The sequence below is a fragment of the Scyliorhinus torazame genome, chromosome 2 (genome assembly GCF_047496885.1).
Source record: "Scyliorhinus torazame isolate Kashiwa2021f chromosome 2, sScyTor2.1, whole genome shotgun sequence".
NCBI classification, from domain to species: domain Eukaryota; kingdom Metazoa; phylum Chordata; class Chondrichthyes; order Carcharhiniformes; family Scyliorhinidae; genus Scyliorhinus; species Scyliorhinus torazame.
In genome coordinates, this window is record NC_092708.1 from 297,952,459 (window position 1) to 297,980,085 (window position 27,627).

Genomic DNA, 27,627 nt, shown 5'->3' on the forward strand with positions numbered 1-27,627 from the left:
CTGTGGTAAAATTGCACACAGAACATCTAGTTCTTTAACGAGTAAGATAGTTTATTAATAAAATGAACACGTGGAAAGATGACTAATGAATGAAAGTACAAACGGTAACGAATAATTGAATTCGCTTGGAACATCTTTGAATGCGACTGTCCTCTAGAACGACTTAATACCAACTGCCGGTTCTAAGTAGTCACATGGTGGATCTCTGTCCCTAGCATATGCATATCACCACACCCCCCTTCCTTTCGAAATGCGAATTGTCATGATATTTAGATCAGCATATCATGGTGCAATCAAACACACACACATGGACATGCAGTAGGACCAACCAACACACACATAACATCGCAGCCAATCACCAGTGAGAGCACACGCACTATAAAAACAGGGGACACTACACTTCCCGCTCATTCCAGCAGCAGCCAGCTCAGAGCACCAAGCTCAGAGCCTGCCACTCAGACATTCACCATGTGCTGAGTGCCTCACCCAGATAGTAATAGAACAGGGTCCACAGATTAGCTGGCAATGCACGTACCCAAGTTAGCAGTGTGCTGTTCCAGTTAAGCAGTTAATAAAATTGAGTTACACCATCTCCAGCCGTGTTGGATCACTTGTACATCAGAACACCCAACACAACATGATACCAGAAGTGGACGCAAGCCAGCGCCTGTGAGACCTACCTGCAACGTATCAGCAATCCGCCGTCCTGCACCGTGGAGAACATCAACCCGCCGCCGCCGCTCCGAATCGCTGGCAATCTCAGGGTCAATTGGAAACTGTTCAAGCAGCGCTTCCAACTCTTCCTCGAGGCCACAGACAGGGAAAATGCATCGGACACCAGGAAGATTGCCCTTCTTCTCTCCACGGCGGGGCAACACGCCATCCACATCTTTAACTCCCTTACATTTACGGACGGCGAGGACAAAACCAAATACAAGACGGTGCTCCTGAAGTTCGACGAACACTTCAGCGTTGAAGTAAACAAGAGCTTCGAGCGGTACCTGTTCCAGCAGCTCCTGCAAGGTAAGGACGGACCTTTCCAGTCTTACTTAACACACCTCCGCAACCTCGCGCAGTCCTGCGGCTATGGGACCACCTCTGACTCCATGATACGCGACCAGATAGTTTTCGGGGTCATGTCAGACACCCTGCGCCAGCAGCTCCTTCGGGTCAAGCATCTCTGGCGACTGTCGTCGACACCTGCGTCCTGCATGAGAACGCCACCAGCCGGTACTCACACATCCAGGCAGCCGAAGCGGCGCGGCACGGGTCCCACGAGGCGGAGCGGGTCCAGACGATCGAGTACCTCCCGGGCCGCGGCCTGGAGGAGGCCGGATATTTCGCGTGCTTTCCGAAGCCTCCCTCGCTTGTACGCGCCAAAAGAGGGGACGCTGATGCAGAGGATCGTGATGCGCAGGTGCGTTCTACGCAAAACCGCACCGCGCATGCGCGGTGGCGCAACGAACGCACTGACGTCACGACGTGCGGCAACTGTGGCTCCGCCCATTTAAAGCCTCAATGTCCTGCCAAAGCGCGACAATGCCTACGCTGTGGCAGGTTGGGCCACTATGCTGCCTGCTGTCGAGCAGCTCACCCTGCGAACTTGTTCCCCTTTTACCAGCCTCGCAGAAACATTCGGGCAATTCAACCCACATTCACCGAGTCCGATCCCGACGTCACACAGACCAGTGCCACTGAGGACAGGGAGCCCTTCCGTGTTGCTGTCATCAACAAGAACAAGCTGTCCCCGAGTCGAATGCACCAGCCGCTGTCAGTGCACAGCATTGATCCGGACAACGAGTGGTGTGCCACCCTGACAGCCAACCGATCCCAGATCAGATTCCGCCTGGACACTGGTGCCTCCGCCTATCTCCTCGCATGGTCAGCATTCCAGACCCTGACGGTTAAACCACCTATTCTGCCATCCAACTGTCGACTTGTTGACTATAATGGCAACGTCACCCCCGCCACGGGGTTGTGCCAGCTCGAAGTGACATACAACTCATGTAAAGCCACACTACCATTCAAAATCGTGGGCTCCTCAAAGGACTCTCTGCTAGGCGCACAGGCGTGCAAAATCCTCCACCTCGTTTGGCGTGTACACTCTCTCTCTCCAGAAGGCACGTCCGATTTCCCAGATGCAGACTTTAGGGCGCAGCTCAACTCAATCCTCACGCACAACCAGGATGTTTTCGAGGGCATGGGCATACTGCCCTACACGAACAAAATCCGGCTTAAACAGGATGCCACCCCGGTAGTTCACGCACCTCGCAGGGTCCCAGCACCCCTCAAGTACCGCCTCAAGCAGCAGCTGCAGGACATTCAGGACCAAGGAGTGCTTTCCCGGGTAACGGACCCGACTCCATGGGTCAGCTCCATGGTGTGCATCAAGAAGCCTTCCGGCGAGATCCGGATCTGTATAGACCCGAAAGACGTAAATCGCAACATAATGAGGGAACACTAGCCCATACCCAAACGTGAGGAGATCACGTGCGAGATGGCACAGGCAAAAATATTCACCAAGCTTGATGCCTCAAAGTGCTTCTGGCAGATTCAATTGGATCAGTCCAGCAGGAAGCTGTGCACTTTCAACACTCGATTTGGCAGATACTGCTACAGTAGGATGCCATTTGGCATCATATCGGCCTCTGAAGTGTTCCATCGCATCATGGAACAGATGATGGAGGGCATCGAAGGGGTGCGCGTCTATGTAGACCACATCATTATTTTGTCCACCACACCGCAGGAGCACATCCCACACTACAGCTCTCCGGCACCTAGTGAGGAAGACAACTGAATTCCAGTGGCTTCCCACCCACCAGCGTGAATGGGAGGAGCTCAAGGTCAAGCTCACCACCGCCCCGGTACTGGCGTTTTTCAATCCTGCAAGGGAGACGAAAATCTTGACTGACGCCAGCCAGTCGGGCATTGGGGCGGTCCTCCTGCAATGGGATGACGCCTCATCATGGGCCCCAGTCGCCTATGCGTCATGGGCCATGACCCCCACAGAGCAGCGCTATGCGCAGATTGAAAAGGAGTGCCTAGGCCTGTTGACTGGCATTGACAAGTTCCACGACTATGTGTATGGCCTTCCCCAGTTCACCGTGGAGACTGACCATCGCCCGCTGGTTGGCATCATTCAAAAGGACCTCAATGATATGACCCCTCGCCTCCAGCGCATTCTGCTCAAACTCCGGAGGTACGACTTCCAACTTGTCTACACCCGGGCAAGGGCCTCATCATAGCAGACGCTCTGTCCAGGGCAGTCAACACGCTGTCCGACCCTGAGGGGTTCGTTTGCCAAGTCGACACACATATAGCCTTCCCTTCTGCCAATCTGCTGGCCACTGATGCACGCCTGGCCCACATTCGACGTGAGACTGCGGCCAACCCCCTTCTGCAACGTGTGATGCTTGACACGATGGACGGGTGGCTTAAGGGACAATGCCCACAGTTTTACAACATTCAGGACAACTTGGCAGTCGTTGATGGTGTCCTCCTGAAGCTGGACCGCATCGTGATCCCACACAGCATGCACCGGCTTGTCTTAGAACAGCTGCACAAAGGCCATCTCGGCATTGAGAAGTGCCGGCGGAGGGCCCAAAAGGCTGTGTACTGGCCGGGAATAAGTGAGGACATTGCTAACACTGTGCTCAATTGCCCCACCTGTCAGCGGTTTCAGCTGGCACAACCCCGTGAGACCCTTCAGCCCCATGACTTGGTCACGTCCCTCTGGTCGAAGGTGGGCGTGGACCTGTTCCATGCGCTTGGCAGGGACTACATCATCATCATCGACTACTTTTCCATCTATCCAGAGGTCATACGCCTGCACGACACCATATCATCGGCTGTCATCCGGGCCTGCAAAGAGACCTTTGCTCGCCACGGCATCCCGCTCACCGTGATGTCAGACAATGGCCCCTGCTTTGCGAGTCAGGAATGGTCTTCCTTCACCAGTTCATACAACGTCACACACGTGACGTCCAGTACTCTGCATCCTCAGTCGAATGGCAAAGCAGAAAAGGGCGTCCATATCATTAAAAGGCTCCTCTGCAAGGCTGCTGATGCAGGATCTGACTTCTGCCTTGCCTTGCTGGCCTACCGCTCGGCCCCACTGTCCACGGGCCTATCGCCGGCCCAGCTGCTTATGGGCACACAGCACCCTCAGGACCACTGTGCCATCCATTCACGTCCCAGACCTCGACTATGCTCCGGTACTTCGGCGGATGCAGCAACAGCATGAGCAACAAAAGGCGACACATGATGCTCGGGCGACTGATCTTCCTGCCCTGGCGCCTGGAGATAATGTCCGCATACACCTTCCGGAGGGCGGCTGGTCGGCAACCGCTGAAGTTCTCCGACAGATAGATCCCCGCTCATTCCTGGTTCATCTGCCTGATGGCTCTATTCGCCGCCGCAATCGGCGTGCCCTTCGTCTGATTCAGCGCTCGCTACGTGATCCTGCACCGGTGCCATGCCCTCCTGTTGTCCCTGCAATGGACTTTGTTGACCTTCCAGACACCCTGCATCCTCCTCACTCGACCGTGGCCCGGCCCATTCCTCAGCCGGTGGATCCTGACCCACCCTTGAGGCGGTCAAACCGAATTCGTCGCCCACCTGAGAGACTTAATTTATGAACCTTTTCATATTGGACTCACTGGCTTGTTCTGACATAATGTTTCAGACTTTTTGCCATACTGTTTAAGATTTTGTTATTGTTTGTTAATGACATTGGTTTCGTTCTTGGTGTAACATAGGAAGGTGCCAGGTGCAGAAACTGTGTATATAGTATAGCCACATGTACATATTGTTGTAAATATTGCACACACATGATTAGATGCACTCACCACACTTCTTTATTTATTGTCATGTAGGCACATATTCTTTGCGAAAAGGGGGAATGTCATGATATTTAGATCAGCATATCATGGTGCAATCAAACACACACTGATGGACATGCAGTAGGACCAACCAACACACACATAACATCGCAGCCAATCACCAGTGAGAGCACACGCACTATAAAAACAGGGGACACTACACTTCTCGCTCATTCCAGCAGCAGCCAGCTCAGAGCACCAAGCTCAGAGCCTGCCACTCAGACATTCACCATGTGCTGAGTGCCTCACCCAGATAGTAATAGAACAGGGTCCACAGATTAGCTGGCAATGCACGTACCCAAGTTAGCAGTGTGCTGTTCCAGTTAAGCAGTTAATAAAATTGAGTTACACCATCTCCAGCCGTGTTGGATCACTTGTACATCAGAACACCCAACACAACATGATACCAGAAGTGGACGCAAGCCAGCGCCTGTGAGACCTACCTGCAACGTATCAGCAATCCGCCGTCCTGCACCGTGGAGAACATCAACCCGCCGCCGCCGCTCCGAATCGCTGGCAATCTCGGGGTCAATTGGAAACTGTTCAAGCAGCGCTTCCAACTCTTCCTCGAGGCCACAGACAGGGAGAATGCATCGGACACCAGGAAGATTGCCCTTCTTCTCTCCACGGTGGGGCAACACGCCATCCACATCTTTAACTCCCTTACATTTACGGACGGCGAGGACAAAACCAAATACAAGACGGTGCTCCTGAAGTTCGACGAACACTTCAGCGTTGAAGTAAACAAGAGCTTCGAGCGGTACCTGTTCCAGCAGCTCCTGCAAGGTAAGGACGGACCTTTCCAGTCTTACTTAACACACCTCCGCAACCTCGCGCAGTCCTGCGGCTATGGGACCACCTCTGACTCCATGATACGCGACCAGATAGTTTTCGGGGTCATGTCAGACACCCTGCGCCAGCAGCTCCTTCGGGTCAAGCATCTATGGCGACTGTCGTCGAGACCTGCGTCCTGCATGAGAACGCCACCAGCCGGTACTCACACATCCAGGCAGCCGAAGCGGCGCGGCACGGGTCCCACGAGGCGGAGCGGGTCCAGACGATCGAGTACCTCCCGGGCCGCGGCCTGGAGGAGGCCGGATATTTCGCGTGCTTTCCGAGGCCTCCCTCGCTTGTACGCGCCAAAAGAGGGGACGCTGATGCAGAGGATCGTGATGCGCAGGTGCGTTCTACGCAAAACCGCACCGCGCATGCGCGGTGGCGCAACGAACGCACTGACATCACGACGTGCGGCAACTGTGGCTCCGCCCATTTAAAGCCTCAATGTCCTGCCAAAGCGCGACAATGCCTACGCTGTGGCAGGTTGGGCCACTATGCTGCCTGCTGTCGAGCAGCTCACCCTGCGAACTCGTTCCCCTTTTACCAGCCTCGCAGAAACATTCGGGCAATTCAACCCACGTTCACCGAGTCCGATCCCGACGTCACACAGACCGGTGAGACGGAGGACAGGGAGCCCTTCCGTGTTGCTGTCATCAACAAGAACAAGCTGTCCCCGAGTCGAATGCACCAGCCACTGTCAGTGCACAGCATTGATCCGGACAACGAGTGGTGTGCCACCCTGACAGTCAACCGATCCCAGATCAGATTCCGCCTGGACACTGGTGCCTCCGCCAATCTCCTCGCATGGTCAGCATTCCAGACCCTGACGGTTAAACCACCTATTCTGCCATCCAACTGTCGACTTGTTGACTATAATGGCAACGTCACCCCCGCCACGGGGTTGTGCCAGCTCGAAGTGACATACAACTCATGTAAAGCCACACTACCATTCAAAATCGTGGGCTCCTCAAAGGACTCTCTGCTAGGCGCACAGGCGTGCAAAATCCTCCACCTCGTTTGGCGTGTACACTCTCTCTCTCCAGAAGGCACGTCCGATTTCCCAGATGCAGACTTTAGGGCATAGCTCAACTCAATCCTCACGCACAACCAGGATGTTTTCGAGGGCATGGGCATACTGCCCTACACGAACAAAATCCGGCTTAAACAGGATGCCACCCCGGTAGTTCACGCACCTCGCAGGGTCCCAGCACCCCTCAAGTACCGCCTCAAGCAGCAGCTGCAGGACATTCAGGACCAAGGAGTGCTTTCCCGGGTAACGGACCCGACTCCATGGGTCAGCTCCATGGTGTGCATCAAGAAGCCTTCCGGCGAGATCCGGATCTGTATAGACCCGAAAGACGTAAATCGCAACATAATGAGGGAACACTAGCCCATACCCAAACGTGAGGAGATCACGTGCGAGATGGCACAGGCAAAAATATTCACCAAGCTTGATGCCTCAAAGTGCTTCTGGCAGATTCAATTGGATCAGTCCAGCAGGAAGCTGTGCACTTTCAACACTCGATTTGGCAGATACTGCTACAGTAGGATGCCATTTGGCATCATATCGGCCTCTGAAGTGTTCCATCGCATCATGGAACAGATGATGGAGGGCATCGAAGGGGTGCGCGTCTATGTAGACCACATCATTATTTTGTCCACCACACCGCAGGAGCACATCCCACACTACAGCTCTCCGGCACCTAGTGAGGAAGACAACTGAATTCCAGTGGCTTCCCACCCACCAGCGTGAATGGGAGGAGCTCAAGGTCAAGCTCACCACCGCCCCGGTACTGGCGTTTTTCAATCCTGCAAGGGAGACGAAAATCTTGACTGACGCCAGCCAGTCGGGCATTGGGGCGGTCCTCCTGCAATGGGATGACGCCTCATCATGGGCCCCAGTCGCCTATGCGTCATGGGCCATGACCCCCACAGAGCAGCGCTATGCGCAGATTGAAAAGGAGTGCCTAGGCCTGTTGACTGGCATTGACAAGTTCCACGACTATGTATATGGCCTTCCCCAGTTCACCGTGGAGACTGACCATCGCCCGCTGGTTGGCATCATTCAAAAGGACCTCAATGATATGACCCCTCGCCTCCAGCGCATTCTGCTCAAACTCCGGAGGTACGACTTCCAACTTGTCTACACCCCGGGCAAGGGCCTCATCATAGCAGACGCTCTGTCCAGGGCAGTCAACACGCTGCCCGACCCTGAGGGGTTCGTTTGCCAAGTCGACACACATATAGCCTTCCCTTCTGCCAATCTGCCGGCCACTGATGCACGCCTGGCCCACATTCGACGTGAGACTGCGGCCAACCCCCTTCTGCAACGTGTGATGCTTGACATGATGGACGGGTGGCTTAAGGGACAATGCCCACAGTTTTACAACATTCAGGACAACTTGGCAGTCGTTGATGGTGTCCTCCTGAAGCTGGACCACATCGTGATCCCACACAGCATGCACCGGCTTGTCTTAGAACAGCTGCACAAAGGCCATCTCGGCGTTGAGAAGTGCCGGCGGAGGGCCCGAGAGGCTGTATACTGGCCGAGAATAAATGAGGACATTGCTAACACTGTGCTCAATTGCCCCACCTGTCAGCGGTTTCAGCTGGCACAACCCCGTGAGACCCTTCAGCCCCATGACTTGGTCACGTCCCCCTGGTCGAAGGTGGGCATGGACCTGTTCCATGCGCTTGGCAGGGACTACATCATCATCATCGACTACTTTTCCATCTATCCAGAGGTCATACGCCTGCACGACACCATATCATCGGCTGTCATCCGGGCCTGCAAAGAGACCTTTGCTCGCCACGGCATCCCGCTCACCGTGATGTCAGACAATGGCCCCTGCTTTGCGAGTCAGGAATGGTCTTCCTTCACCAGTTCATACAACGTCACACACGTGACGTCCAGTACTCTGCATCCTCAGTCGAATGGCAAAGCAGAAAAGGGCATCCATATCATTAAAAGGCTCCTCTGCAAGGCTGCTGATGCAGGATCTGACTTCTGCCTCGCCTTGCTGGCCTACCGCTCGGCCCCACTGTCCACGGGCCTATCGCCGGCCCAGCTGCTTATGGGCACACAGCACCCTCAGGACCACTGTGCCATCCATTCACGTCCCAGACCTCGACTATGCTCCGGTACTTCGGCGGATGCAGCAACAGCATGAGCAACAAAAGGCGACACATGATGCTCGGGCGACTGATCTTCCTGCCCTGGCGCCTGGAGATAATGTCCGCATACACCTTCCGGAGGGCGGCTGGTCGGCAACCGCTGAAGTTCTCCGACAGATAGATCCCCGCTCATTCCTGGTTCATCTGCCTGATGGCTCTATTCGCCGCCGCAATCGGCGTGCCCTTCGTCTGATTCAGCGCTCGCTACGTGATCCTGCACCGGTGCCATGCCCTCCTGTTGTCCCTGCAATGGACTTTGTTGACCTTCCAGACACCCTGCATCCTCCTCACTCGACCGTGGCCCGGCCCATTCCTCAGCCGGTGGATCCTGACCCACCCTTGAGGCGGTCAAACCGAATTCGTCGCCCACCTGAGAGACTTAATTTATGAACCTTTTCATATTGGACTCACTGACTTGTTCTGACATAATGTTTCAGACTTTTTGCCATACTGTTTAAGATTTTGTTATTGTTTGTTAATGACATTGGTTTTGTTCTTGGTGTAACATAGTTAGTTTCTGCACCTGGCACCTTCCTGTGTATATAGTATAGCCACATGTACATATTGTTGTAAATATTGCACACACATGATTAGATGCACTCACCACACTTCTTTATTTATTGTCATGTAGGCACATATTCTTTGCGAAAAGGGGGAATGTCATGATATTTAGATCAGCATATCATGGTGCAATCAAACACACACTGATGGACATGCAGTAGGACCAACCAACACACACATAACATCGCAGCCAATCACCAGTGAGAGCACACGCACTATAAAAACAGGGGACACTACACTTCCCGCTCATTCCAGCAGCAGCCAGCTCAGACGACCGAGCTCAGAGCCTGCCACTCAGACATTCACCATGTGCTGAGTGCCTCACCCAGATAGTAATAGGACAGAGTCCACAGATTAGCTGGTAATGCACGTACCCAAGTTAGCAGTGTGCTGTTACAGTTAAGCAGTTAATAAAATAGAGTTACACCATCTCCAGCCGTGTTGGATCGTTTGCACATCAGGTGCGAAATTCTCCCCAAACGGCGCGATGTCCGCCGACTGGCGCCCAAAGCGGCGCCAATCAGACGGGCATCGCGCTGCCCCAAAGGTGCGGAATGCTCCGCATCTTTGGGGGCTGAGCCCCAACATTGAGGGGCTAGGCCGACGCCGGAGGGATTTCCGCCCCGCCAGCTGGCGGAAACGGCCTTTGTTGCCCCGCCAGCTGGCACGGAAATGACATCTCGGGGCGGCGCATGCGTGGGAGCGTCAGCGGCCACTGACAGTTTCCCGCGCATGCGCAGTGGAGGGAGTCTCTTCCGCCTCCGCCATGGTGGAGACCGTGGCGGAGGCGGAAGGGAAAGAGTGCCCCCACGGCACAGGCCCGCCCGCGGATCGGTGGGCCCCGATCGCGGGCCAGGCCGCCGTGGGGGCACCCCCGGGGTCAGATCGCCTCGCAGGACCCCGGAGCCCGCCCACGCCGCCTTGTCCCGCCGTTCAAAAGGTGGTTTAATCCACGCCGGCGGGACAGGCAATTTATCGACGGGACTTCGGCCCATCCGGGCCGGAAAATCCAGCGGGGGGGCACGCTAACCGGCGCGGCCCGATTCCCGCCCCCGCCGAATATCCGGTACCAGAGACTTCGGCAACCGGCGGGGGCAGGATTCATGGCAGCCCCCGGTGATTCTCCAACCCAGCGGGGGGTCGGAGAATGACGCCCCAGAACACCCAACACGAAATGAATGTTCAACCAATGTAACTGTGCCCTACAAAACATGATCTACATAACAATTTCCAACATGTCATATATACAAATCTAACTGCGCTTTACAGAGCATAATATGCATAACAATTTCAAAGGTGTCCCTTGTACACAGTTCATTACATGTTCAGTCTTTCAGGTTAACAACATCTTTGTGTTGGTCTCCTGAATCTTGACCAAATACGTTATCTTCTTTCATCTTTCAAAAGATTATTTTTCAGCCTGCTCTTTGAGTCACCAACTCTTTCAGCCTTTTGAAACGATGCCTCCTACTACGTGTGTGTTCTTTTATATTCGCCTTATTGCCAATGCTTGTGTCTTCACTGTCACGGCTGCTACCCAGTCGACCAACTGTGTCCTCAACTCTTCTCTCACCCTTCCTTCTCTTTTTTATAATCAGCTCTGTCCTTCTCCTTTTCTTATTGGCTTTGGTGGCATCATCCGTGAAGTTGGTGTGGTTCACACTCACATATAACTGTGCACCTTGAGCATCATTCTTGCTCCTGGTTGATGTCAAGGGATTAGCTGTTTCTGAATGCCCTGAGGCAATGGCTGCTTCTGGATCTTTTGTTATGGTAGCTGCTTTGGGTCGTCTGCTGTTGTAGCTGTTTCTGGATCTGCTGCCAAGATGGCTGATTCTGGAGCCTTTGCTGGATTGAGGAGTTGATCCATGCTGCTTGCGCTTGAATGCTGTACTGCATGCCCATCAACTGGTGAGGCATCCAATGCCGGTATATGTTTGGACGCTTTTGCAGTTCGAGGCAAGTTTGCAACTTCAAAAATGATCTGCAAACCCTCGCATTCCCGTATATTAGCTGGATCAATGTCCTCAACGTTAGGCATTACTTCTTCACTTTGTGTTTTAGTCTCAATTAGTGGCTCATCCTCATCTGATATACATGCCTCGTCTGTTGAAAAACTGCACGAAAATGTATCCATTTTTTCTTGCTGCACATTGTCTAATGGACTGGCCTCGAGTGTTTGGGAATTCACTGCAGGAACTATTCTGTGGGCAGAGGAGAAATCATAGTGCTTCTCTGGAGCCAATTTCTCCAAATGGGGACTATTTCTTCAGTTCGCAGTCGATTTGCTCTCAGCTAATTTGCTTGCTGTTGCACTCTCGCTTTCAAACTTGGCACACTCCATTTTGGAACTCATACACGCATCGTTGTCCTGCGCAGATTGGAAGCTACTTGTTATCACCTCATTACTATTGCCAAATAAAGCAAGAAACCCTCATGGTTTTTCTCTTCTGGCGCGTCATCTGCTTCTTCACATTTCTCATTGTAATCATTATCTTGTGATGATGATCATCGTAATCATCTTCGTCATAATCATCATTGTAATCTTCATCATCATAATCATCATCATCGTAAACACCATCATCGTAATCTTCTTCATCGTAATCAACACCATTGTCTGCGATAGCTTCTCCTGTGAAGTATAACACCGCTCGTGCAATTACGTGTACCTGCAAAAGTGAACAATTTCAGAGTCCTGCCACAGAACCTTCATCTAGATCCCCATCGTCTGGAACTGCAGAAGGGCTAAAATAATTGAAGAAAGAGTTATTTTGTATAGTTTTCATAACTGTTCTACCAGTGCGCCGACCCTTATGCTTCTGTTTCGTTTTAATGGTCTTCATTGTGACTTTTTTTTCTTCCTTCCAGTCGATCTGGCATCCTGTGCTTCCTAGAATTTCTGGTCCATCAAAAAAGAAAAAATCTGAATCATTAGGAGGCGACTCCATCCTGTATGTTATTGTCAGTGCTTCATTTGTGAAGTACTCATTTGTCTCAAACTTATACTCCAGAGTAAAACTCATTGGCTGACCTGGACCTGAAAATTTCACCTTTATGTCTTGTAGATGCTGCAGGATGGGCACTTCATGCTCCTGTATTATGTCACTGAGCATATCCACATTTTTGAAGACTGTTAACCAGAATTCTGGAATTCCTATTGGCTCTTCCATCTCTTCATCTGGTTTATCTTCCTCCACCCTAACTGTTGCTTTTGTCTCATCGGTTAACTGTGTCACTTCATCGCCTTACCATTTGCAATCATACTCTGTCGTAGCGCTGTCTGGAATGTACAGCCGCTCAATTAGGTTCAATGCCTCACATGCTTCCGCTCCTATGGTGGGCTCCCGTTCCGTGCCGCAATGGAAAATGTTATGGCGTGACATCTGTCGTGTACCCATGCTTCAAACTCACATGTGCCTAACGTTGCAATCGCCTTCCCATTGTCTCCCAGCAGTCTTGTCTGAGTGACGACAGTCGGTTTAACTCTTAGCCTGTTCAAATCTGACAAGCTGATAAGGTTGGTCCTTGCTCCCGTGTCAAGCTCGCAGTCAATTAAAGTGCCATTGATCATCACTGGAATTGTCTCTCTCATTTCCATGGCGTCGGCATCACCATCACTATTGCTGCAACCGGTAAGACTTCTTCACTTTGCATATTCAGTCTCATTGCGTTGTCAGTCGAAATCAAATCAACAAAAAACAGGTCTTCAATGCACATCTCATCAATCACGTTAACTGATCCTGTTTGGTCCCAGTTGGACGTGAAAAACATTGTCTCGCAAAATTATTTGTTCTGCCACACTTGGAACACACCTTCCCCCATGCTGGACATTGTCGCGGCCCATGTGGAGTGCCATACTTATGGCACAAAATGGCGGATCCGGTCGGCCGTTTAAAATGGCCGTCCGCACTTGGACTGCGTTTCTTATGTGTGTGTTCTATGTGAATGTGTCACTAAGCTTATGTATGACTTCTTACTGTGCTCACCCCAGTCCAACGCTGGCATCTCCACATCATCACTAAGCTTATGGTTCTGGTGTCTTCTTACACTTTGGCACCAAAATGTTTCAGGTCGAGCGTGCTAATCTGCTGTGCAGCTGGCTCGCTTGCATGTCAAATCTCCACGACAGATTCACCTGAGGAAGGAGCAGTGCTCCAAAAGCTAGTGATTTGAAACAAACCTGTTGCACTTTAACCTGGTGTTGTAAGACTTCTTACTGTGCTCACCCCAGTCCAACGCCGGCATCTCCACATCATGACAAATCTTGATAGTGTTTTCTAATTGAAGGTCTTCTTCCCTCAATAGTCTCTAACGTACCTTATCATTTGATATCCCGAACACTATCTGATCGCGGATCATCGATGACTTTAGCGTACTGAAATTGCATGACTGCGCCTTCAATCACAAGTCGGCTGGAAAACTATTGAAAGATTTGCCCGTCTTCTGAGTATGCGTGCGAAACATACACCACTTGAACATTTCATTTTTTGTCGGGGGAGCAATACCAATCAAAGTGTTCAATTACTTCATCAAAGGTTTTGCTTTCTGGTTCGATGTCGAATGCGAAGGTATTCTAAATTTCGATAGCTTGAGGATCTGCTACCGTGAGCAGCAGCGCAATAAGGCTCTCGTCAGGCTGTGCCTGCATGCCAAGGACTTCCTGAACTGTCTATACTGATGATGAAACACATGCAGGAATTGCCAAAGCAAATTTAGCCTTAGGCTGACTTTGAACATCAGTCTGGGAGTGAAGAGGACAAGTCTGCCTACCAAACTGAACGCCTTTAGGGCAATAGTCATGCTCACTCTCTCTTTGCATGTAAGACTTGGACTGTAGACCAGCATTATGCCAAGAAGCTCAACCACTTTCACTTGAGCTGTCTTCAGAAGCTTCTGAAGATCAGATGACAGGACAAAACTATAAGGCAGTGAGATGCTCATCCAAGCTAGCATGCTACCATCAACACCATATTGAGAATGTTGCACTGGTCATATAGCCTATATAATTATCTTTACTATTGTCACAAGTAGGCTTACATTAACACTGCAATGAGGTCAGTTGAAATCCCCTAGTCGCCACACAACAGCGCCTGTTCGGGTACACAGAGGGAAAATTCAGAATGTCCAATTCACCTAACAAACACGTCTTTTGGGACTTGTGGGAGGAAACTGGAGCACCCGGAGAAAACCCACACCGACACGGGAGAACATGCAGACTTGGCACAGACAGTAACCCAAGCGGGAATCGAACCTGGGACCCTGGAGATGTGAAGCAACAGTGCTACCGTGCCGTCCATGCCTGACAACCCACTGGAACCCTTACATACTCCAACATGAACATGGTCACCTTTGCATTGATAAACAAATAAGATGTAAAAAGAAGACATGATTTGGAAAGAACATTCACTTGATAATAGCATTCTCTAGTATATGGTGTTTACATAGCTGCCATGTTGGCATCATGGCTCTTCAGACAAACTCCATGGCCTATCTGAACAGTAAAAAATCTCTAGTGGATTTAAGATTGAGTCTGCAGTCCTTGGAGCTTTATTTAGACGATGTTAACACATAACATTGTCGAACATAACATAGCATGCGATATTACACTTCCTGTTTGCCTGCTAAAAGATGACAACATGCAATTGTTCTCTTAAAGTGTCCCCGTTCTGCTACAAGGCGGCGAGTGAAGAAAGACAAAAAAAATTGTGGGTGTGATTCTCCAGCCACAGCCGCATATTTCTCGGCGATGCACCGTTTGCTGGTGGCCAGATTCTCTGCTCCTGGCTGAAGCCACCCGATGCTGCCGGGAAACCCACGGACAGGGTGCACTGTCGGCAGGGTCAGAGTATCCCACTGCCAGCAAACGGCCAGAGAATTTTGACCTATGAATGCTCAACAAATTCATGATGCGTTTTTGTAAGGGCCCCGAAGAATCCAGCACGAGTTTTAAGGATACAAAATAATAAAGTTTATTTACTATAACAATATATACATAGCAGTAGCAGTAACTTCCCTTGCTACCTTCTCCTTCCTCCTGGTTCCTGGACTGGCCAGCTTATTTATAGTAGGAGCTTCTCCGCCTCCCTCATTGGGGAAGTTCATACTCCCATAGGATTGTGGGATAATCATTAGTCCCCAGCCAATCGTCAGTAGGCAGGTTATAACATCCCTCCCCCCCAAAATCCAAGGAATCCACCGTAGGCCCTGGCGAAGGGAGGCGTCAAACTCGTTTGGCCGCAGGCCGGACGCCATTTGCACGCGGCGCTGGATCAGGCGGCGTATAACGAGACGGAGACCGGCGCTTCCGTGATGAACGGCGCGGTTGTACATCCACGGCCTGTGGACCCGAGGATTCCCCCTCTGATTCATCCTGTGTCTCTATCTCGGAGTCAGAGTCTGCTGCCTCCGTCATGTCAGCGTCTCTGTCCCCATTCGGTCCCGTCATGACCTGCGCAGGCTTTGAGTGAGGCACCAGTGGAAGATTTGGAGGACTACCTTCCCTTGTTTCTGGTCTTTGCCGCTGTTGAACTGAGCTCCGGGGGCGGGGAATCTTTTGCGGGGATGATCTTCTGGACCGGACGTGGTCTACATGTTTTCGCTGGAGACGACCCTGGGCTTGCACTTGGTACGATATAGGGCCCGTTTGGCGAAAGATTACCCCAGGAACCCATTGGGCACCACCAGCAAAATTCCGCACGAATACTGGGTCACCGGGCGCAAACTGCCGAATCGGACGATGCTGAGACAATCCCGGTCCCTGCCGTTCTTGTGTGCGGCGTACTTTTGCGCCAATGTCCGGGAAGACCATACTAAGGCGGGTGCGAAGTCTCCGGGCCATTAGGAGTTCTGCGGGAGCTACCCCAGTCACTGTATGGGGGGTGGTCCTGTACATAAACAAAAACCGAGCCAGTCTCGTGTCCATTGATCCGGAAGACTGCTTCTTTAGGCCTCTTTTATTTTCCCCAGACCAGGCTGGAATACCTCTGGGTATCGTCCTAGTACCTCAGTCAACCCTCCAGAAACTGTTTGGAGGATGTGCTGCCATTGCAACCGCAAATGGCGCAACCAGTCCCGACCCAACAGGCTGGGCCCATGGCCACGCACTACGATAAGTGGGAAACGCCCCTCCTGGCGTCCATAGACAACAGGGGTCATTGTAGTTCCTGCAATGTCCAGTGGTTCCCCCGTGTAGGTGGCCAACCTGGCCTGTGAGTCAGTTAGTGTAAGGGTCTGTATACCCTGCTTGATGCGGTCGAATGTCCTCTGGGCGATCACGGAGACCGCTGCGCCAGTATCCAACTCCATCTCCAGCGGGTGGCCATTGACCCGTACTATCACCTTAATGGGGGCCACACGGGGAGCTGCCACACAATGCAGCTGCAGGCAGTCGTCCTCCGTCTCCACGTCCTCAGGAGTGGTCGCCGCAGGTTCATCCACATGGAAGGTACGGCCTCTGGGCTGGTCCCAGTTACGGCCCCTGGGCTGGTCCCAGTTTCGGTCGGAACGACGGCGCCTCCGGCATCCCCAGGACCGCCGTCCGCGACGGGGTCGGCGCCTACAAGTCTGACACGGACATGGCTCCTCATCCATTGGCTCTGGAGAAGGCTCCCTTCGGGGAGGAATGTCCGATGGCCACTGGAGTCAGTCTGGTCGTTGCCTCGCCCAAGGTACCGCAGGAGTGCGGGGGGACCTTTTTGGGCGGAAAGGGTTTCACCCCAAGGCATGCACTTCCATTCCCTGTAGCTCCTGTACTCCTCGCTCTGCGCTCTCTCGGGACAAGACTATTTGTATTGCCTGTTGAAAAGTCAATGTTGGCTCCGCTAACAACTTTCTCTGGGTGGCCGCATTGTTAATACCGCAAACCAAACGGTCGCGTAACATTTCTGACAAGGTCGCACCATAGTCACAGTATTCCGCAATCCCGCGTAGCCTGGATAAAAAAAAAATCGGCAAGGGATTCTCCAGGGGTCCTCTCAGCGGTATTAAACCGGTAACGCTGGACTATCGTGGACGGGGTTGGGTTAAAGTGTTGACCCACTATATTCACAAGTTCGTCAAACGTTTTGGTGTCCGGCGCAGCTGGGTACGTAAGACTCCTAATCACCCCAAACGTATGCGGTCCGCAGGCGGTGAGCAATATGACCACCTGGCGCTCGTTTTCAGTGATATTGTTTGCCCGGAAATAGTAACGCATCCGTTGCGTGTACTGGTTCCAGCTTTCCAGCGCAGCATCAAAAACATCCAAACGTCCGTACAGAGGCATGGTATAATAGAAAACAACTTCCAACCTGTATCCAACAAAAATCCAGGGAGGTGGCTTCAGCAGTGTAGACAGCTATTCACTTTTACCTTCGTTGCCAGTTTTGTAAAGGCCCCGAAGAATCCAGCACGAGTTTTAAGGATACAAAATAATAAAGTTTATTTACTATAACAATATATACATAGCAGTAGCAGTAACTTCCCTTGCTACCTTCTCCTTCTTCCTGGTTCCTGGACTGGCCAGCTTATTTATAGTAGGAGCTTCTCCGCCCCCCTCATTGGGGAAGTTCATACTCCCATAGGATTGTGGGATAATCATTAGTCCCCAGCCAATCGTCAGTAGGCAGGTTATAACATGCGTGTAGTGATTATTTATGAACAATCATGATGTTTCATTACTTTTATTTTCTGATGCAAACTGACTAACAATGCAAGAAGATTCGGGCAATGTACCTGTCAAGCTTGACAACACTTTCAAAGTCAAATATTGCTTCCTGCCACTCATTGAGTTCAGTGTACAAAATCCCTCGATGCAAAAATGATTCCAAATTCTCAACTTCACTGTTGATGAGCACTATAAAGAAAAGTAGGTAAAGATCATTAATACATATATATTATCTACTACATTGAGAGAAAACTATAGCTTGTTAATTTCCAAGATCTCTATACAATAGTTAGACATAGGAGAAAAATGTAAATGGTGGCAATACAGAAATGCATATGCCCCTAAGCTACACCACTGACAACAGCAAAGTTTGCAGAGTCATAGGGAGTTTCTGAGGTTGGCATGCCTTCAATGAATTGGGAGCTCACCCGGGATGGTGTATCACTGATATCGGCAGGAACATATTGAATGTTATCCATGCCTGCCAGCAAGAATGCAAATAGGTATGAAGGGGGGAAAGGACAGGAAAGAATGGAACATGTTCCAATTTCTCCTCCCACCCATACCAAGTCCTTTCAGAAACTGAGAGAAGAACTGGGGAAAATCAAGTCAATGTGCATTGATTTTTCTTTTGGCGAGTGTAAGTTGCTATATTTTATCACAACCTCATACCAAATTTGCATTACTACACAAAAGTATCATAATCATTGTTAAGAAGAAAAATAATAAAAAACAAACTGCGCTGAACATAAGGAATATCCGATCATACAGGCCCAAAACTCAGAATTAAATAATTTGTAATCATAAATACATTAAACCAGATTTAAACGAACATATTCACTTGAGGCTTGAAATTGGCCATTCCAATGAATGGTAGAAAAGGAGGTAAAATCATTCTTCGGTAAAAATATCAAATAACTAAGCAATTTGGATTACTTGAGGTGGTCCTGAACCTCCTACATAAAGGGATGCCTTTTCAACCCTCAGATCTTGATTTCTCCTCTCCAGGCTTTGCAAAGCAACCATTTAATGCAAATAAAATGTTGATGTGCATCTGCCTGTGCTATTACTTGCACAAAGTGGTACTACTCTGGACCCAACCCTCTCTCTTACAGAATCATAGAAGAAGTCTTACAACACCAGGTTAAAGGCCAACAGATTTGTTTCAAATCACTAACTTTTGGAGCACTGCTCCTTCCTCAGGCAAATGAAGAGGTAGATTCCAGAAACATATACACAGACAAAGTCAAAAATGCAAGACAATGCTTTGAATGCAAGCATTTGCAGGTAATTGAGTCTTTACAGGTCCAGAGAGAAGAGTAATCCCAGGTTAAAGAGGTGTGAATTGTCTCAAGCCAGGACAGTTGGTAGGATTTCGCAAGCCCAGGCCAGATGGTGGGGGGTGAATGTAATGCGACATGAATCCAAGGTCCCAGTTGAGCCCGTACTCATGTGTACGGAACTTGGCAATAAGTTTCTGTTCGGTGATTCTGCGTTGTCGCGCGTCCTGAAGGCCGCCTTGGAGAACGCTCACCCGGAGATCAGAGGCTGAATGCTCTTGACTGCTGAAGTGTTCCCCGGCTGAAAGGGAACATTCCTGCCTGGCGATTGTCGCACGATGTCCGTTCATCCGTTGTTGCAGCGTCCGCATGGACTCGCCAATGTACCATGCATCGGGACATCCTTTCCTGCAGCGTATGAGGTAGACAACGTTGGGCGAGTCACACGAGTATGTACCGCGTACCTGGTGGGTGGTGTTGTCACGTGTAATGGTGGTACCCATGTCGATGATCTGGCACCTCTTGCAGAGATTGTCATGGCAGAGTTGTGTGGTGTCATGGTCACTGTTCTGAAGGCTGGGTAGTTTGCTGCAAACAATGGTTTGTTTGAGGTTGCATGGTTGTTTGAAGGCAAGTAGTGGGGGTGTGGGGATGACCTTGGCAAGATGTTCATCTTCATCGATGACATGTTGAAGGCTGCGAAGAAGATGTCGTAGTTTCTCCGCTCTGGGGAAATACTGGACGACGAAGGGTATTCTGTCGGTTGTGTCCCGTGCTTGTCTTCTGAGAAGGTTGGTGCAGTTGTTTTCTGTAGTGCGTTGGAACTGTCGATCGATGAGTCAAGCGCCATATCCCGTTGAAGGGGTTGCCTGGACTTGCAAAATCCTATCAACTGTTCTGGCTTGAGACAATTCACACCTCTTTAACCTGGAATTACCCCTCTCTTTGGATCTGTAAAGACTTAATTACCTGCAAATGCTCACATTCAAAGCATTGTCTTGCATCTTTGACTTTGTCCATATATATGTTTCTGGAATCTACCTCTTCATTCACCTGAGGAAGGAGCAGTGCTCTGAATGCTAGTGGTTTGGAACAAACCTGTTGGACTTTAACCTGGTGTTGTAAGACTTGTTACTGTGCCCACCCAGTCCAACGCCGGCATCTCCACATTATAGAATCATAGAATCCTACACAGCAAAAGGAGACCATTCGACTCATCGAGTCTGCACCAACCCTTGGAAAAAGTACCCTACGTGAGCCCATGCCCAAACCTATCCCTGTAACTCAGTAACCCCCTCCTAACCTTTTGGTCACTAAGGGGAAATTTTGCATGGCCAATCCACCTAACTGTGGGAGGAAATGGGAGGAAACCGGAGCACCCGGAGGAAACCCATGCAGACACAGGGAGAAAGTGCAAACTCCATACATCACCTGAGGCTGGAATTGGACCCAGATACCTGGCATTGCAAGGCAGCAGTGCTAACCACTGTGCTACCGTGCCGCACTCTCTCTCAATTTGGCCTTGCCACTTTCCTTTGTCCCTCATTTCTTCCTTCCCCCTCCTGTTGAATTAATTTTCACAGTTTTAGCTACTTGTCTCTGACAGGTTCCTAGTCTCCTCCATCTTTCTAACTTGAAGCACCAGTTACATCTATTGCACAGGCACAGATACTCACCAAGCATTCTCATTCTCTTCCCATGGCAATTTCTTCAAATGTTATTCTGCTTGTTGAAAACCTATAAGGTACGGAAAACTCAATGGTGGTGCTCCTACTCAAACCCAAGGGGAGAATGCTAGGCTTTCTCAACTGAAAGATGGTCACCATTGCCACTAGTGTGTTATAAAGGTTAGGCGAGCTGGATGTCATACAAGTGCTGTTGCAGGTTAGCATAGGATACTTCATTGCTGGAGTTAGACTGAATGCAACTAAATACTGTGCAATTGACAGAACAACTCTATTTTTGAGCTTATGTCAAAGCAAAGCTCATTGATAAAGCACATTAAATTGGATGTGTCAAGAACACTTCCCTGAGAAACTTTTGGAGTGAAGCATTTTCTTTAATTTTAGGGATGACGTCCATCACTGGGGGGCTTTCCCTTTGACCTCACCTGACCTCAGTTTTCTCAACCTCCTTGGTGTTATACTTTGTTGGATGTTGTCTTGAGGTCAAGGGCAGCATCTCTGAACTATAGTCTGCAGATACTAACCATTTGGCCACATTTCTTGGAATTTAGAAATGATGGCTTTTAACATATTCTCTTAATATAGCCAGTTATCAAAATGTATTTAAAATGTACCAAATTATAAGATTAGATAAGCCACTAAACATCAGGGGATGGAATTCCACAAACATTCCAGCACATTCCCACCACAGCTCCAAAGGGTCACAAAGCTAGCCAATAAGTAAGGGATAAAACTTGAAAATTCTTCTCCAACCCACTTAGGTGATCAAAACTAATCCAGGAGATCACATTACGTGACAGGATACCAAACCCCTGTTTGAGGTGATCTTCATTCAAGCAAGAAATAGGTCCAGCTTTCGCTTGAAGGAATTCAGAGAATTGTCATTCATTGCATCAGCTCTCAATCTTTTTCACAGATCCATTATTCTCAGAGAAAAGAATAACCACCTAGCAGCCATCTCAATCTGCCCCATATAATGTAAGCATGACCCTTAGTCCTCCCTAACCTATTTAGTTGTCTTCCGAGGCTATTTAGTTGAAATAGCCTTCTAATGGATAGAACTTTTGGTATGAAGGAAGTGGGGAAAAAGGTAGAAACTGCCTATTATGAAGCCCCCTGAGCTCAGCCTTTCAGAGGCTGAGGCCCAGTGAAAAGAAACAAAGAGGCTGATGCACAAAAATGAAGTGAACCCAAGATTCCAGGCTGCATTAATTACACTTGAGCAACACAATTTTTTTTCAATTGACATTTTTAGCCTCCTCACAAAAAGGGTCAAAGGTATAATAAAATCACTATTCTGGGAAGAAATTATTTACCCCACCTCCTTTACACCCCATGAATACTTTCCAATCTCTTCACGGTGGCAGGCACCCAAGGCAAGTCTGAAATGGTGCAGGAACCCATTGGCATTATTTAAACCAGATGAACTCATACAAATTTTGCAGCCACCAGCAGAACAGTGGCAAAGACCACCAACAGGCATTATTCTGATATAATTGCCAGCACTGATTTGATTGCAGAAAGCTACAATCTAATTTACTGCAATCAATATCAATAAAATTTAAAATTTACAACATTTCTAGTTTTGGGCAGGGCTTGATCGACAGTTCCACTTCTTTTAACATTTGTATAATCACCGTCTACAATATATATTAAGTTTGCATTATACCTGAAACACTAAAGTCCTGTAATGCTTTTTGTGCGTTAAGCTTTCGCAGAAGGCAGCCTCTGTGATAGAAAGCCGTCCAGTTGTTGGGATCCAAATGCACAGCAGAAGACAGATCCTCAATTGCTTCCTTGAACATCCCTTGCTTAGCATATGCTTGTCCACGATAATTCCTAATATGGAAAAATTGGAGAAACATCATACTGGAATCATAAAGTGATACATGGAGGCCATTTGGCCAGTCGTTCCTGTACTTATCTTTTGGTAGAGCAGTCCAATCAGCCCACACAATTGCTTTTTCCCCAAAGCCCTGTATTTTTTTTCACTTCAAGTATTTCTGTTTTGAAAGCAATTATTGGATCTGCTTTCATCCCCTGTTTCGGCAATGAATTCCAGTACACAACAAATCACTGTTTTCATTATTTTCTTCCTCATGTCATTTCTGATTCTTTTGTGAACCCCCATAAAAATTGTACATTCTCTTGTTAGCACCAGCTGTGGTTCAGTTGGTAGCACTTTTATTTGAGTCAGAGGACTGGGGAGTTCGAGTCTACTCCAGAGGCTTGAGCACAGAAATCTAAGCTGTCACTTCAGAGTATTACTGAGGGAGAACTGCACTGCTGGCGTTCAAATGAGATGAGGGGCTGGATTCTCCCATTTGGAGACTATGTCCCCACGCTGGCGTGGGAATGGTGGGAAAACTGGCGCAAAATGGCCACCGATTCCCCGTTTTGCTGGGGGCTAGCAGGGGGGCAGCGTAGAGCACCCGGCTCTAGCTGCCGCTACGGCCTGAAGAATTGTCGGGTCCGTGGCCGCGCATGCCCACAGTGGCGGCTTGCAGCAGCCGCGCCGTGTTTCATGGCAGATGCTGCTCGCGGATTCGGCCCGCAAAATAGTCCCCCCACCTTCGGCCGGCTAGTGCACCCTAGACCGCCCCACTACAGTGCCCCCAGCCCCAAATAATGTCCCCCCTATCCGCAGATTGGCCTTCCCCCGACTGTGGCGGCACAGGACTGAGTCCGCATCCGTCACGCTGAGTTCCCGATGGGTGAGACCACACGTGACCCATGCCATCGGGAACTTGGCCAGTTGGGGGCAGAGCATCGGGGGCAATCCTCAGGCAATGGCCTGAAGTTGCCGATACATGGCTCGGCGTACTCTGCGAGTACGATGCTTTGGAGGGGGAGCAGCATCGTGGATGCAGCGCCGCCCGCGATTCTGTCGGGAATTTGGATTCTCCAGCCCGTCGCCGAATGCGGTTTCGGCGTCGGTGACCGGAGAATCCAGCCCAAGGTCTTTATCTGCCCTCTCAAGTTGATGTAAAGCATTCCATGGTGCGATCTTGAAGAGCAGGGAAATTATCTCCAGGGTCTTGGCCAATATTTATTTCTCAACCCACACTACAAAAAGAGAATAGCAGGTCATTATCACATTGCTGCTTGTGGGAGCTTGTCTTGTGCCAATTAGCTACCATGTTTCATGCGTTACAACAGTGACTACACTTAGCCTACTTCATTAGTTGTAAGTTACTTTGGGATGCCATGAGGCTGTTAAAAGCATTCTCTCAATACAACAGTGTTAGCAGATTCTTCTGAGACATAAATTAGTTTCTCCTTATCTATCTTCCAGGAACCATTCGTGATTTTGAGCACCTCTAAGTTACTTCTTAACTCTTTCGATCTGATCTGAGAATAATTCCAGCTTCTCCAGTCTCTCTGCATAACTCATCTGTGGATCAAATCTCTTCTGTGCCCATTCCAAGGCCTTGACATCATTCCTAAAATGAGATGCTCAGAACTGAATGTAATATTCCAGCTGAGGTCGAACAAATGTTTTAGAAAAAATAGCACGACTTTCTTGTTTTACACTCAATGGACAGAATGTTATGACCCCCCCCCCCACCACATACTCCAGAAGAAGGCTCCCAGGTGGGAGGCTTAAATTCGTGTGACATAGAGGGAGAGCATTTCAGGAATTCTGCAATTTTCATTAAGGCAGCAGCAGAAGAATCCAAAATGTGAGTAGAAATAGTGGGCTGGATTCTCCGCCACGTCGCCCCACATTTCTGCCCCAACCCGCCGGCGGGATTCTCCATTACACCGGCTGGTCAATGGGGTTTCCCATTGTGGGGCAGCCCAGGCCATCGGTAAATCCCCGAGTGCCGGCAAAACGTAGAATCCCGCCGGCAGAGAATCCAGTCCAGTGTTTCCATCTTTACAGTTCATCATGAAATGCTGTTACCTGGGTTATAGCTGTTTAGTAAAGAGAGTGATTGCTTGCAAAAGTGAAAAGGTCTTCAAATGCATTATGATAGATTATTCACCGGATATAGTGGTATTCTGCAATTTGCAATGTTGAAACCATGGGTGCGATTCTCAGGCCTCATTGCATTGTTACTCGATCGAAACGAGGCCGATGAATACCGGGAGAGACCGAAAACGAGAAACGTGCCAGGCGCCAAACAGTTTGCGATACAACCAGCCTGTTCCCAAAGGCGAAATCAGGATCTCGCCGCAGTGTGGCGAGAAACCGATTATCACCACTAAAGCTCTATTTCCATACAATTAAGGGGAGCAACCCCATATCCAATGACCTCCCATGATTTATCGGCCTCCTCCACAAGTGGTCACGCTGGCGCCGATTAGTACTCCTTTTGAAAAAGGTGAACCTGGCAGAAGGGCTTCTGCGAGGATCCCAGGAGGTAGGTAGCCATCTTTGCTCACAGGCAAAGAGCCCAGGGGCGCTTGGGCTTGCCGCACCAGTGCTCGGCGAGTGGTGGGGGACTCTTGGCTGGGTGGGGGGGGGCAACCGCGCACGGCACCAGCATGCCAACCCCTGGATCATGTGTATCCATTCCGGGGACAACCCTAGTCCCTGCCCATCTGCCCTCTCGGCCACCCATAACCCGCACTAACTGCCGAGGTCTCTGGCTGTGCGGCTGAAGGTTATTGCTAATCGGGAATTGGCAATCGTGGTTAAGTGAGCACTTCACACAACACAAGTAGATGCCCGTGGGTGGGTGGGCCACGTAGCATGTGGGAGTCATTGTCTAGCATCCCAATCAGACCTTGATGCATGAACCCTGTGTTGAACACTTTGGGAGGCAACACCACACACGCAGCGGCCAACATCCGAACACTTAAGAATGGGACACAGCGCCAGGGACATGTCCACTGCCGGAGGGTGGGTGAGTGCTACAGGGAATGGGGGATGCCTGGAGAGAGAGCCATGGGTTCAGAGGTCGGGCCGCAGTGTGGAAGAAAGTGACAGAGACGTCATACTGCTTGTGGTCAAGGGTTTTTATGTGCCACATAATTCAAGAGTATGGGGCTGATATGGTAATACTTTCAAATCATGTTCCCACAATTAAACGCTGGGAAATGTGTCCCATCACTGACAGGGGGAAGGGGACAATCACATCACACAGCATGATAGCATAGTGGTTAGCACAGTTGCTTCACAGCTCCAGGGTCCCAGGTTCGATTCCCGGCTTGGGTCATTGTCTGTGTGGAGTCTGCATGGGTTTCCTTTGGGTGCTCCAGTTTCCTCCCATCCAAAGATGTGCAGGTTAGGTGGATTGGCCATGCTAAATTGCCCTTAGTGTTCAAAAAGGTTAATAGGGGTTACTGGGTTAAGGGGATGGGGTAGAGGGAGCGTATGCTTGATTGGGGTGCTCTTTCCAAGGGCCGGTGCAGACTCGATGGGCTAAATGGCCTCCTTCTGCACTGTAAATTCTATGATTCTACTATGATTTACTCCAATGTAAAACCCGACTTTGCAGTTCTCGTGATATTTTCCACTTCCGCCATCGAACTCTCCCGAACAGAACAGGAGGTAAAAATCCCAGCCAAAATGTTTATCATATTAAGAACTTGTTTTTAAAACACTGTTGGAAATAAAACTTTATCAGTAAAACCTTCTTCTTTCTCACAGGGGGCTGGGAAATGTGACAACTTTTGACCTAGAAGTAGGTTTTCTGCAAGTGAGAAGGCCCGTCACCGTCTGGTACAAATCAGGGAAAGGCGTAGCCCTGAGGAACAAGAGCCAGCAGGGCCTCAGAAAGACCCAGATGCTGACAAGCAGCGACAAAATCCAAAGAGGTGTTTGCTGCAACCAGAGGTCTACAGATGACGCCTCTCATGGAGATGAGCAAGACATGCCACAGGAGCCTTCATATATGAATGGATATGGTGGATCATATAGAATCAGAGCAGGTTTATGTCACACAAAGAGATCACTTGGCTACTGTGTTTCTGCTGGCTGAAAAATGATCCCCCCACCCTAAGCCCATCCCAGCATTTGGTTCGTAGCCCTGCAGGTAATGGCACTTAAGGTACATAACCTTTTAAATGATATGAGGGTTTTTGTCTCTAGTACCCTTTCAGTCAGTGAGCTCCAGACTCCCACAACTCTCTGTGAGAAAGGTTTTCCTCATCTCCCCTCTAATCTTTCTATCAATCATATTAAACCTGGTGGATGGCTTCTCTGTTAACGTAAATAAGTCCTCCCCATCTACTCTACCCAGGCCCCTCGCCTGTACATTTCAGTCAATTCTCCCCTCAGCCTCCTGTGTTACACAAGACCATAAGACATAGGAGCAGAATTAGGCCACTCAGCCCATCGAGTCTGCACCGCCATTCAATCATGGCTGATATTTTTTTTATCCCCATTCTCCTGCCTTCTCCCAAATAACCCCTGATCCTCTTATTAATCAAGAACCTATCTATCTGTCTTAAAGACACTCAGTAACTTGGCCTCCACAGCATTTTGCGGCAAAGAGTTCCACAGATTCACCACCCTCTGGCTGAAGAAATTCCTCCTCATCTCGGTTTTAAAGGATGGTCCCATTAGTCTGAGATTGTGTCCTCTGCTTCTAGTTTTTCCTACAAGTGGAAACATC

At 49.8% G+C, this 27,627-nt stretch overlaps 1 protein-coding gene and 1 pseudogene across 1 annotated transcript in view; both read right to left on the reverse strand.

Annotated features, from left to right (window-relative positions):
• Positions 1-27,627, reverse strand: part of ttc6 (tetratricopeptide repeat domain 6) — a 554,053-nt gene that overhangs the window by 273,085 nt on the left and 253,341 nt on the right. The window contains exons 16-17 of the mRNA XM_072488749.1: positions 22,731-22,900; positions 18,165-18,285 (exon numbers count right to left, since the gene is read on the reverse strand). Of these exons, the coding sequence (XP_072344850.1) occupies positions 18,165-18,285; positions 22,731-22,900 (291 nt within the window). The remainder of the gene's footprint in view (positions 1-18,164; positions 18,286-22,730; positions 22,901-27,627) is intronic.
• On the reverse strand, positions 11,221-12,850 carry LOC140385606 (nucleosome assembly protein 1-like 1; annotated as a pseudogene).